This window comes from Bemisia tabaci, chromosome 4 (genome assembly GCF_918797505.1).
Source record: "Bemisia tabaci chromosome 4, PGI_BMITA_v3".
In the NCBI taxonomy this organism is placed as follows: Eukaryota; Metazoa; Arthropoda; class Insecta; order Hemiptera; family Aleyrodidae; genus Bemisia; species Bemisia tabaci.
The window spans coordinates 57,990,793-58,003,980 of NC_092796.1; the positions used below are offsets into that span (position 1 = coordinate 57,990,793).

General features: G+C 41.9%; 1 protein-coding gene across 1 annotated transcript in view; it reads right to left on the bottom strand.

Annotated features, from left to right (window-relative positions):
* LOC109042555 (uncharacterized) overlaps positions 1-13,188 on the bottom strand; it is a 68,725-nt gene that overhangs the window by 21,092 nt on the left and 34,445 nt on the right. The window contains exon 4 of the mRNA XM_072300161.1: positions 7,460-7,596. Coding sequence (XP_072156262.1) covers positions 7,460-7,596 — 137 coding nt within the window. The remainder of the gene's footprint in view (positions 1-7,459; positions 7,597-13,188) is intronic.

Consider the following 13,188-nt stretch of genomic DNA (forward strand, 5'->3'; position numbering starts at 1 on the left):
AACAACCGTAGGCTCGTCCTTCGCAATACACACCAAATTCAACCGCATATCTTCTCGTGTAATAACTGGATTGCGTTTTGCAAAAAGGAAGCAGAAGGATTGCAATGGTTCTAAGATTGTGCAACTTCATCCTTTGCAATAAAATCGCTGAAACCATGAAAAAATATGAAATGTACGTAATGATTTTTGTCTTAAATTTATAGTTTTTAGCGAGTAAAATAGGAACTGTCAATGGATAATCAGGTTTTTCTACCGAGACAAAAGAAAAGATGCACAATTTTAGCAACATTGCAATGCTCCTGGTTCTTTTTTGCAAAACGCAATCCATCCGTGGATAACGTTGTAAAAACCTCCCCTTGGCTCTTTGTTAATTTTGGTTATTTCCTTTCAACGCTAGTTTCTTTCATTCGTATATGTGGACGAAAAAGCATCACCTAGCATCATCCGAATATTCCTCCTAAAGATGTTTCATTTTGTTTTAAAGAAGTATGGTTTTACATTCTTGGGTAAAAACTTATTCACTTGGTTCCGGAAATCTGCCTGCATTTCCTCTTCAAATTCTGCAGTGTAATTCTTTACTGGCAAAATAAACGCTGTCTTTTTACGTTAAAATTTTCCTCCGATGTAAATCTTTTTTTTATGGGTGAAAACATACTCGCTTTAGCTTCTGATTCTTGTTTTCACTTAATTTCCGATCGACTCTTTATAGGAGTATTTTTGTCGGACCGTTTTATCAATTTTATCCAGCCATTCTTCAAACTTATTAACTTTTCTCTGTTTCTACAGTTCCTTTCAAATCTAATGCTATATCATCGTTTCTGATCTCGCCAAACATAGTAGGTACGGCCGCCGGTCGGCGCGGAACGCATATTAACGCCTACGAAACTGCAAGAATACTTCACGCATTGCGCCGAACATAGTGTGGTCACCGGTCGGCACGAAAAGCATATCAGCGCCTACAAGACTGTATGGATACTTCACACATTGCATCAAATGCACTGAAGTCGCTGGTCGGCGTAAAACGCACATGAGCAATTTTACGACCGATTGGACCTCAAAGAAACTAAAAGTTCAACTTGATTATTTTGGACCAAGGGTTTGTTTTCCTAGATCAGTATGGTATCAGGCCCCCCCCCCTCTTAATATCAACTAAAAGGCAGCACAGAAAATGGGGCCAGTGTTCAATTATAGGACGTACTCGACTAATTACCATGCAACTCCATGGTCACTCCGGTGTTTTTAATCCCTCTGTAGATGTGCCCCATTTGCTGCGTGTCATTCCCGCTTGTGCAGTCAAGAATACGTCACTTCTTCAAAAATGTTAGGAGAAAAACGTTCTAAGTGCTGAGAGAAGCTATTTCAATTTAAATTGTCTGTTATGCAGGGTTTCTTGTATAGAATTATCCTAATCTTTCCTCTCTTACGATTGAATGTAACCCCAATGGGTGAGTTGCGCTGGTCATAAAATTGTGATTTGATGCTTGATTCTTGTAGATTACCTACATCTAATGAGATCGGCCTAAACAGAAATTGCCTACGAACATTATTAACCGACATATCACCCCTTAAAAATTCGAGTTTTTGACGTCATCCACCGCGGTAGTGACACCCTCGGGTTCTTCCACCTTGTTTTCATCAGTCGGCGTGACGCACCTTTGCACTGGTTACTCCACGTGAAACTCGGATGAGAGCAAGGTGGAAGAAAGCAAGGGTGTCATTATCGCGGTGGATGACGTCAAAAAACCCGACTTTTCAAAGGGCGATATCTCGGCTAATATTGAATGTAGAAAGTTGCTGTTTAGACAGATCTGATTATTTCAGCTGTTCTATAAGAATCAAGCATCAAAACACGATTCTATGACCCGCACAGCTGGCCCATTATTCTTGTTATTAAGGCCCTTGTTCAAATTACTGTGCAATGTGTACGGCCCTGTCCACACGAGCGCAGTTCGCGGAACTTATTCCTCGAACTGCTCGGTTCCCGGAACTTGTTCCTTGTCATGCTGTCCACACGAGTTCGCCCGAACAAGAACCGGAACTTCAATAAAACTATACAATAATTGCAAAATAATAGATTATTACGGCCGCAAAGTAACAAAAATAAATGTCAAGATATGTAAAGGACGTAAAGCACAAAAACAAACAAATTCACATCAAAAGAAACATATGTGGAAGCTCGGAGTACGGGGAAGTTCCGGGTTTTGGAGGAATAAGTTTTAGCTCAGCTAAAAACTTGTTCCGGGAACAAGTTCCTCGAACTAAGGTCCGCGAACCGCGCTCGTGTGGACAAGGCCTACGTTGTTGTGCATTGTGTTCATTGTTGTTACTGCGGGGTTTTTAGAATGTACTGTCGCTGTGTGCGTCCGTGTACGCGTTAAATGAGTGCAAAAGTGCAGTGCGGCGTCACCATTAGTGTGAGGGCGTCGATTGATTCCTATTGATGCAACTGCATGCTCGGTGACTTTGAAACCGCGGGAAAGCGAGCATTCCAACTGTGAGTGCTCTCCGTCGCCGAAGGAGGTCTTTTCGGAGTCACCGCACTTGCCGGTGCGGCTTGCGGTGAGCGAGTGCGGACTGCGGGTGCGGATGCAGTCATCGTCACTGAATCCAGGGCGATCGACAGCTGGCAGCCGCAACTGCTCCTTGCACCTCCTTCCGCTCGTAATAAAGGACACATTCCGCGAAAGGACCACCATCACAGCTTGTTATTAGTCTCGTGGGCGGTGCGTGTATCCAGCTTTCGGGCTTAGTTCTACACTGGAAAAAAAAGAATCTTAAATTTGCCGCCAAGAAGTATTTCTTCTTAAATCAAGAATTTTGCTGGTTAATATAAGCTACGTTTTTGCTTAACCCAAGCATTATTTTTCTTGAATCAAGAAAAAGTCAGCTTAAAACAAGATAAAGAAAATTCTTGGCGGCAAAATCAAGAATTATCATGCTTGATCCAAGCTACTTTTTTTTCAGCGTAGCCCCCTTCTGATTTTCTTCGCTGGAGGAACTAAATATAATGTTTGTAAAAAGTACTGGAGGTTGGAGGATGGGTAGCAGATCAAAGACAGTGTTCGAAACTCACCTTGAGTTTTAGGAGCCATGTGGCGCATCAAGGCCGATGTCTAGGCGCCATTGAAGATTTTTTAGGGGCCAAATTGACTTTTTGCCCATATATTACGGCACATTTAGCGAAAAGTTAGGCGCAAGATGTTTTCGTGACAGAACTAGTAAGTAGCTGTAATTTGGGGAAGACAAAAGCACTAAGGATGAGATCGTGAAGAATAGAAAACGCTTTCACTTGTAGTGCTGAAAATTTCGAATAATCACCTGATATGAAAATTCAGATTTTTAGGGGGCAATTTTTGGGGGCCACGTTGGCGCAGAGTCTTCTTTTTTTAGGCGCCATGGCCGATTTTTCAGGCGCATTTGGCGCGTTGGCGCCTGTGAGTTTCGAGCACTGATCAAAGACTTCACGGACTACGAGTATTTGGGGGTGCGGTTGACTATAGTCCAAACCTGCAGCGGGGGTCCGAAAATGTTCAGGATTTTAACCCCGTAAAACTCTATTTTTTAAACAATTTCACTCATGAAAAATGATAAGTAGCTCTCCAATATTTTCCTCCCAAAAATCCTTAAAAAAATGGAAAACCGTTTATACAAGATTAAATGGAATGTTTTGTTTTAAGTGTGAGATGGAAAAAATAAACAGACTCTCTGAAAAAAAAAATTATCTGGGTAGACTCTCCAATTCAATACATTCAAAAAGTTGATCAAATTATCATGGCGCGAAAGTAAATTCTGCTGCTTCTTTCTTAAAATGAAATGATTATCGCACAATCTTAGCAACAAGTGATGTGAGTGCGCTTATATCTAATTAAAGCTGAACAGCTCTCTTCTTTCCTTTTTTGGGGCTCTGGGGGAGGAGGGTCCGGACCCCTCTGGTCTCCCCCTCCTCCGTAAATACGTCAATGCATAAAAGTACTCATCTGCACAGGAAACAAATGGCACGTATGTTGTTTGTAAAATGAGCCAGAAATACACCCCTCCTACTTCCTTGTTGCAAAATGTTGTCCAGGTATGTGCGGAATCCTAATACGGTGCGTAACGATGAAGACTTGGAGGAAATCACTTTATCCGACTCATTCATAATAGTACCGATCCGCATAAGGAAACTAATGGCACATACGTTGTTTGTAAAACTAGCAAGAAAGAGTAGTTCCATATTTCGAAATGCAGTCCAATCTTTCTACACGTGCGTTAAAGTCTCCTTCGTAAGCACGTTAGATGCAGATTACTTTAATTCATATACAAAGCTATAGCCAAAGAAGATGAAGGGAAAATGGACTGGTTGAAATCGGCAGTGGTCATAGACTAAGCGGGAAAATGATCGACTAATTGCAAGGTTTTTCGTGGGTTGCCGTTAGTTAGTCTACACTTACCTGCTTTGTCCATCGCAACCACCCACTTCTACCAGTGTGATAGCTCCGTTTTCTCTTTGCAGTTTTTGTCTATCGCTTTGTCTATCGAGTTTAATAATCAGCATGCAGTTTTTCATCGTTCCACGTTTTCCGGCTGAGTTCTGGGAATCATTTGCCCACAATTTTTGACCGCGGGTGTAAACTGCCCGACCCCCGATTTTCAAGGTCTGACACGAGTGGTGCCGACTGTCGACTTCAGCCAAGGAACGGGCTGATGCGCTTGGCTTCACGCCGCGGCTTGAGCCCCGGGCATCTGCGGAACCCTCACCGGCGCCCCCCCCCCCCCCCCGCCGCGCCCTGAAAGGTCAACGGTTTTGGTGGCGTGAAGCGAGTTGCCCACTTTTCCGCCCGAGGCCCGGAGGCTAGCGGGCAAACCGACAAAATTCGTTTCCAGAAAATAGTGACCCACTTTCGGGACGACTTACGGACAAGTGCTGTCTCATGGCTTACACTTACCCGCACCCGCGGTGTCGGTGCTCGGTGGTCGAAGGAAAAGGAAAACTCGCGAGCTGTTGCCAGAATGCGCGGTTTTAAGGAAATTATTCTTTTTTGGGTGGATTGAAGCGGGACACCGTTGCCTAATTTCCCCTCGTGTTTTATTTTTTCAACAGGAAAATAAATTACATAACCGGGGCAAATGAAGAATACCGCCTACCTGAAAACTGACGATTTTGCAGGATGAAGAGAAAACTTTGCAATTTGTGTAATTTCGGGGTTGGATTTAAAACAATTTAATATACAACAGCGTAATTACAGCGTTCTTATTAGGTATTGAAAAATACTAAAAACATCAATTTGCGCACATACACTGTAGAACGCAGAAAAGCGGCTAAATCATTTTTGCATACATTGTCGGATAGGCTGTTCCTTAATCCTCGATAACGCCCTGTAACTTTCTATGTTTTTCATCTAAATTATCAAGAGTATTAAACTCACATTCCTCATCAGAATAGCACCTAGCAATTTTTTAAAAATATATAAAACACAATAGCAAATTTGGGACAACAGCATGCTGATTTATGGATTCGACAGTCAAAGCTATAGATAGAGAAGACAAAGGGGAAATGGACCAATCTTATCGGTTCAAACGGGTGCTTATTGTGATGAGGGAGAAAATGATCGAAGGAACCACTATTTCTGCCTATTTTAGAAATAACATACATGCCATTGGTTTCCCCATGCAATTATGTGCTTTAATGAGAGAGCCAGAGGTATAGTGATTCCTTATTGCAAAATGTAATCCAATTATAGGGTCACCCGTGAGTTTCCCAAAACAGGGTAGTTCCAATTCCTCTTTGTCTATCGTTTTATCTATCACTTGCAATAATCATACCGCTGATTTGTATTGATACTTTGAACACACTATTTTTTGAAAAAGGAAAGATTGCACTTGTGCACCTTGTCCCCTAAGCCCCTTGAATATCAATGGAAAAAAAGGAAAATTATATGAATCTCGTCTGCCCAAATGGACGTATTTCTGCCAAACGGAACTATGTGCATGAAGACATGAGCACTGAGACCCATAAGATTATATGCATAACAGGGCTCACGTCATAATGGACATAGTTCCGTTTGGCAGAAATAGGTCCAAATAGTGAGTGGGGAGTTTTGAGGGCCCCGAAAAAAAGGCGGACGATCTGACAAGACTGTGATGGAAATTGGACGGAAGGGAGACAAAGGTGGTTTATTCAATTTCAACTGGAAGGAGCGTCAGGAGTCTTTAAAACCATTCCGATTCCGGTTTGCGGTAACTGCGACTGACTTAACGGCATGCGCTAGTTGTAAAACACCGCATTGTCATTAGCTGCGTTTACACGAGAAGTTCATTCAAGTCCAGGCCGCGCCGGGGTCTTGGACGCAACTGTGCTAAAAACTTAGTTCCTTGGACGTGGGAATAATCAGCTGAGATAACCTTTCCTCTACTGCCATCATTTTAACCCCTTACCTCAAAGGCGCGATTAAGAGGCACTGCCGTAAGGCAAATTCATTCGATGCCACCTTAGTTAAGTTAAAAACATTTCAAAAATAATTTGAAATATTTTTGAATTTTTGTAATAAAATATTTTTAAAAATAATTTGAGGTTGCTGTCATGAAAGAATCGGAAATATTTGTGACTTTTTTTTTTATTTAGTATTGTTCATTAGCGTTTCAAAAGATTTGTGACAATAATTATTGAGACGTTGGGTGCAGAAAGGTCATTTCTCAGTTGCGGGGCTTCAGATTCTTTGGTGCGACTTATATGTTAGAGGGGAAACTATTGGGTGAATTTTCTAGCATTTTACGTTCCAAGCATGTTATAATCATGAAAAATATTCATTAATAATTACAATAAATTATATATACATTTGCTTTAATCATAATGGATGAAACCTTGGCGGAGATTTTGAGACACCGCAACCAAAATATTCTCTCTCTGCACACAGCGCCTCAATTATATTTGTATAAACTTTTAGTGCAATTTTTAAAAATTACCAAAAGCGAATTTTGTAAAAAGTAATTTTGTGGGTTTCAATCAATAAATTTTGCCAGAAATCAGAAAAATCGACGGTTTTTCCGGGATATTAGGGGTGAGTGCCGCAGCACCCTAAGAGGGCTCTTTTAGAAAAAAAAATTACAGAAGAAAATATCTTAATTTTGACCATAGGACACGCTCCTGCAGCAGTGCCGCGTTAAATCCTGGAACACCCTGTATGTTTGTTGAGTCTCAAAATATCAGCGGTGAGGCTCAGTTTGTTTCTCTTAAATTTCCCTTTTTCCTGGTCGAACATGCTGTTGTGATACTGCGAAACCTCCCGGGTTTTTATTTCAATTTTTTCATCTTATGCTTTTATTTTTGCGGCCTTAGTCCCATTACATTTTAAGTTGATTCTGTATCGTGTTTTTTGATAAATACTAGTTAAAATCACACAAGCTACAGTCCATAGAGGAGTTAGAGAACGATGAAGAGGAAGCACACCAAAATGTGAGGAGGAAAGAAGAAATTACTCACAAACTGCCGGCGAATCCTGCGGCCTTGTTTTGGATGACTGTTGGCTCGGGCGGCTTGCACATGATGATTAGCTCCTGGTCAGACATCATGACGACGCCAGGGAACTGCGGGAACCACACTCGAACGTGCACGAACCCCTGCACACACCGAGACCATCAATTCCCTTTTTATTACATTATTCCCTCTTTTACAAGTGTAATAAACGCATGCAAGTTATTAGTACATCTGCCCCAAAACTGCCCGCAGTCAAGCATTTATCAGCATCTTAAAGCACCGTTTTGCCTAAAAACAAAATCCACTCCGTGTTCACATGCAACGAATGAAGGACCGTTTCAAGCAGGAGGCATTACATCAGAGGATTCTGACTTTGCGGTAATGTGTTGATTTACCCAGTCTGTCGGCTTCCGCAACATTCCATCTAAAAAAACTCGTTTAATCCTTGTCCAACTGAGACTTGCTTTTGAGGTCAAGAAGAAAATTTTACTTGAAAATAATTTTCATTTCAATCAACGAGTAGGAAAAAATGTCTCACTCTTTTCAGCTCAAAAATGAAGTTGGATATTATCCAAATGCAATGATGCAAGATGACTTTTGTTTTTTTTTTTTAAAAAAAAATCCATCTCAAATCAAAAAGGTTGTTTAAATAATCCTATAAACAAATATTCAGAAGATACTGTACTCTTCCTTTATGCGGCAGCATGGGTTCATGAATCAGAACTATACAGTTACTTGAATCAAAGGGAACGGATGTTATAGAATACTGTACTGCGATTCACTCCACATACTTTTTTCTAACAATCAGTGTTCTTCTTTTTTTCGCATAATAATCGACAAACGAAGAGGCATATTCAGTGCGGTAATTTTGGAGGATGCTCACCTCTGCTTTCTTCAAAACCCACTTAAGTGGACTACGTTGAGCGCTACGCAGACGTGGTAACTGGAAAATAAGGGGTCATGAAAACTGTTTTCGTAATGCGGCACCTACTGACCGCGTGGGCGCATTCCGCGGAAGCAAGGCGTAATAATGCTTGAGAGATAATGATATTTGATAATGTCTCAGTTCCATATTGTTCTTTGCACACTCGAATGGAGATGCTAGCGGCATGGGTTCACACTTATATGCAAATGCTACATGCAATCCGCCCAGTTATCTGGCCATTATCAATCCTCCGTTCTCCGTTACTGCAACCGGTGGCCCGGCACCCGGGATCCGGCTCCAATTCTTGGGGAGCCCCCCCCCCCCCCCCAGTGGCGATCCTTGTGAGCCAGCAACACTATGCTCCCTCCATTTATCTCCATTGTGAATAATCGATTATTGGTGAGGCAACTTGCTAGACCCAGAATCGATTATATTGCACATGTTTAAAAGGACTGAGCCAGACTAGGACTGAAGCCAAAGGGAAAATTGGGTAATCCTATTGGTTGAAACAGCCGATTCTCAACACACATCGATTACATTACACACGTTTAAAAGACTGAGCCAGACTAAACCAAAGGGAAAATTGGGCGATCCTATTGGCTGAAACGGGCGATTCTCATTGGTGAGGAAAATAATGGACCAGCTATAGGATCCCTCGTGGATTGCCATTAGTTGGTCTATAGCTCACCTGCTCACTACCTTCAGGTCTGGATTTATACGTATTTGCCACCGGGGGCAACTACAGTCTACAGTACCTATATAGGGAGCGTATGGTCATGTCGAAATATGGAGCTCTTAGGGCCCAAAAGAACAGCTAACCTTTGAAAACGAAAAATACTACCAATCTTCAGATTCAAATATCAAATCAAAACGGCCCAGAATGTACATAAATGAGCGGTCTTTCGCACACATGAGTTTTATGGGATAACAAAGTCAAATACATGCTTTACCAACGACTGGTCGTAACATTATTGTAATAATGAATTACTGTGGATAATTTGAATTCATAGATTGGCGGATCTTTTGGGCCCTAAGAGCTTCACCTCTTGATTCAAGTTAATTCAAATTATAATCAGATCGTCAATAAAGTAATGCTTAACTCTGGCTATCAAACACACTCATATTGTGAAGCAATGCATTCTCAAAATCTACTCGACGTCACTCACTCACAGGGATTACTCTTAAAGTTCTCTTTAAATTCCCATTTAGAGGATGAATGAGGTTTGAACTCACTTGAATCGGTCATTCACAAAAGGGTTCAAGCGTCACTTTGTTTGGCTCAAATCTTACGAAAATTTTTGAAACAACTTTGTTCAAACCTCAAATTAATTGCCTTCTTTACACATAAGAATTTTTCCGAACTCAAAGATTCAGAGCGGGTCTGATTCATTTTCTTACAGTTTTTCTCGAATTCTCATTTTTGGCGCTTAGGTCCTTTTGTAAGTGACCGATTCAATTTTTTTCCGCTCAATTTTCTCTTAGTCCTCTATATCTATCAGTATATCTATCAGTTTCAATAATCAGCCCGTAATCATCACGACGAGGCTCCAAAGTCAAGGTTGCCTACCCAGGAGCGTGGCAGGCGGCGCATTGTGGATCGAGTCAGGTGACAGGTCGGACGTGAAATATTTGACTAAAACTGCAAATTTTGATGTTTATTTCGTCACATTTTAAATTTCAAGGGGTGCTTTTGGAAGAAAATTTTACGAGAAAACCAATGAGACGACTTGTAGAACCTCAAATTTGTGTATAAACGGAGTTATGAGCGATTAAAGTTTCCAAATTTTGTCCGACCTCTCCTATTGACTCGATCCACTGTGCGGCGCGGCACGTACTCGACTCAGGAGCGCGATTCGGTTACTTCCGGACGGAGCGAGTTAAATTCGACCCGTGGAGTTTAATATGAAAAGAGGAGGAAAACGGAAGGGAAGGAGGGGAACATATTCAGAGACTCCGGAGAATTGGGTCATTCGGATCGTGGCTCCTGATATAACTGACCCGTTGCGTCCTCGTCGTCCGTCGTCTCAGATATGTAAATACTCCCTCGCCTTCGGTGGCGCGCGACGGCCACCGTCCACGCTCCCGAGGCACGAGCCACCGCAGCGGAGTTTCCAGCACCGCCAGCGTCGCGTCTTCGGGACGCTCATACTGACGGGCTAAAGGAAAACCCGACCGGACGTTGCTTCATTTCTGCTCCAAACATGGAGTTACTGTGCCAATGGCGTGGCTAGAGTCCCTTTATACTGAGAGTCAAGACAATTTGAATCCATTTCTGATTGGTTCCCGTATTTTAGGCCTCCACAGTGTCACAAACGGGAATAAAGATTACATTTTCACCAATTGCAAAGATTATAATCTGGAATGGACCAGGGAATTACGGGTTCGGCAAGGAACCAACGGAATGAGAGGAGGAACGGAGAAAGGCATTTGAGAATGGGCGATCAAAGATTACGAAAAACGTTCGATTTCTGTAATCTTTATTCCCGTTTGTGACATCCATGAGCCGAATTGTCTTGACTCTCAGTATAAAGGGACTCTAGGCGTGGCGTGCTTTGCGATATATCGATTGATCTGAAAAATGTTATACAGGAGTTTAAACCACCACACAGGTCGTTACATTGGTAAAATTTAAAAAAATTTACAAAAATTTTAAAATTTTTTAAAAAACACTTAAAAGCACTCTTTTGCATAAAATTGTAATTTTAAAGCGGACGCGTTTCGGAGGTGTCCCGAACTTCGTTCTCGGCGCAACTGGTCCCCCTCTTTTAAAGTTTTTAATATTTTTGTAAATTTTTTAAAATTTTTTTTAAATTTTACCAATCGATTGATCTACCATTGAAACCTTGGGAAAGGATGTTCGCAACGAACACCTCAATAATCGATTATCACCATAGCTTCGAATGGTAAAACATCGAAAATCGATCATTCGCGCATCCATCCATGCTTTTCTGCTGCGTCCAGAAAATACTCTCCGGAATGAATCTTAACATAGCTGAAAATTTTGAGGAAAAATACAGATTTTCCCAAAATTAAACTGCCGGAACAAAAAATGGTTCAAATCGTCGTTTTTCTCACGAGGAGCTGTAACTACACTTCAATTTTGCCATTTCCCGCAAGAATTGCATGTTTACCCGGAGAATCTTGGGCATTTCTAACTGAAAATTCAAGCGCGCTGGTATTGGAGGAACAAAACATTCAAGCGCGCTGTTTCGAGGGAACAAAACTGTCGACCGCGTTATTCTATGTGTCGGGTAAAATTCTGCGAAAACTTCACGGAAAAAGCACGAGGTTGTTGGATGGTATGGACATTTGTAATTAATTGTGGTAGTACCCAATCAATGATGGTAGTACCCAATAAAATAGGTAACTAACCCAAATGTTGCGGCACTACCCTAATTTGAGTTGCGGTACTACCACAATTAATTAGGAATGTCAAAATATCCTCCAACAATCGGGGTGGTTACCTTAATTTAGGGGATACCTGGCGCTTAGGTCCGTGTTGAAATGGGGGAACCTAAATTTATTTTGAGGGAACCTTTGGATCTCTGTACCATTTCGTGGTTTTGCACTTTAGCCATCGAAATACGTATCGTGAGTATTCTGACAACATCTGAATGGTCATACGGCGTTGTTCCTTAGCAGGGAAGGATCGATCCACCAGCCATCTGGACAGTGGTGAGGAACATCATGTTTCTACTTAAAAATGAGCCGTGGTAATGGGACGTTCTTGTACGGTCGAAGGCTCATTCTCGACCACGGATTGTGCCTCGTTTAACGCTGTCCACTGTCCGACCGGACTCACGATCTACAAGATGTCCGGCGGATCTCTATCCTCCTTGACAAAACAGCCTCTGAATTCGTAATTGTCGTGTAGTACTGTTACTTGTTACGAATTCGGACTGTCTAGCGGCTTATGACTGATATCTGATGGATGCCGTCCGCGACAGCCACTACTCCGTTTCCTAAAATTGAGGCACCGGACAGAACAAGGTCACTCCTCCAAGAGATTGTTAGATCCTGGAGCATTTGTATATTTGCTCCTGATTTCGCTGAATGGGTCACTAGACCGTGAACGAATTTTGACTTGCGGATATATTTTCCACAGGTAAATGACGTGTAGAACACAATGCGCACATTAAAAATGCGGAAAATTAACTCGGAAACCGTGAACAACGAGTTCGAAAAGCGCAAACTTTCCGCAAATTTAAAACGCTTCGGAACCGAATGACGTCATCCGGCACAAATCAGAAGCGAGCACGGGTTTCTATACGACTTACGTCAAATGTTTTTCTACTTCTGGTATATGGAAATAAAACGAAAGTCGAAACTGTACCTTCAGAATCAAAGAATCGAATCTCATTCATGTTATCTGCGGTCAACAAGCAACATAATTCCACATTGGAAACCCTGGTAAAAATTGGCAGTAGAATCTGTGTTCCAAAATACCATAGACCTACGGCCGGCTGTAAGATTTCCAATAGCTTCTATAGCCGGCTACACAATTTCTTATAGCCTTTTATAGCCGATGGCGATTAAGCAGCTCACAGCCAGGCGATAACGTGTATGCTAAACGTCACTAATTACGGATGCTAGGACTTGGTGAGTTTTTGAACCACTGCTCTCTTTTTGGGCCGTAGTATCTTGATTTATTTTGCGAGGAAAGCTCCGTACTTTTGATGGATGCCTGCAATTCCTAATATATTAGAGCGCCCTCAGTTTCGTATGATAATGCAATACCTCTGGTGTGAAATAGTTGCTTCAAGCGCCGAGGCACGCTGCGGTGTGGCAGGCGGGCAGCCAGCGCGGAACG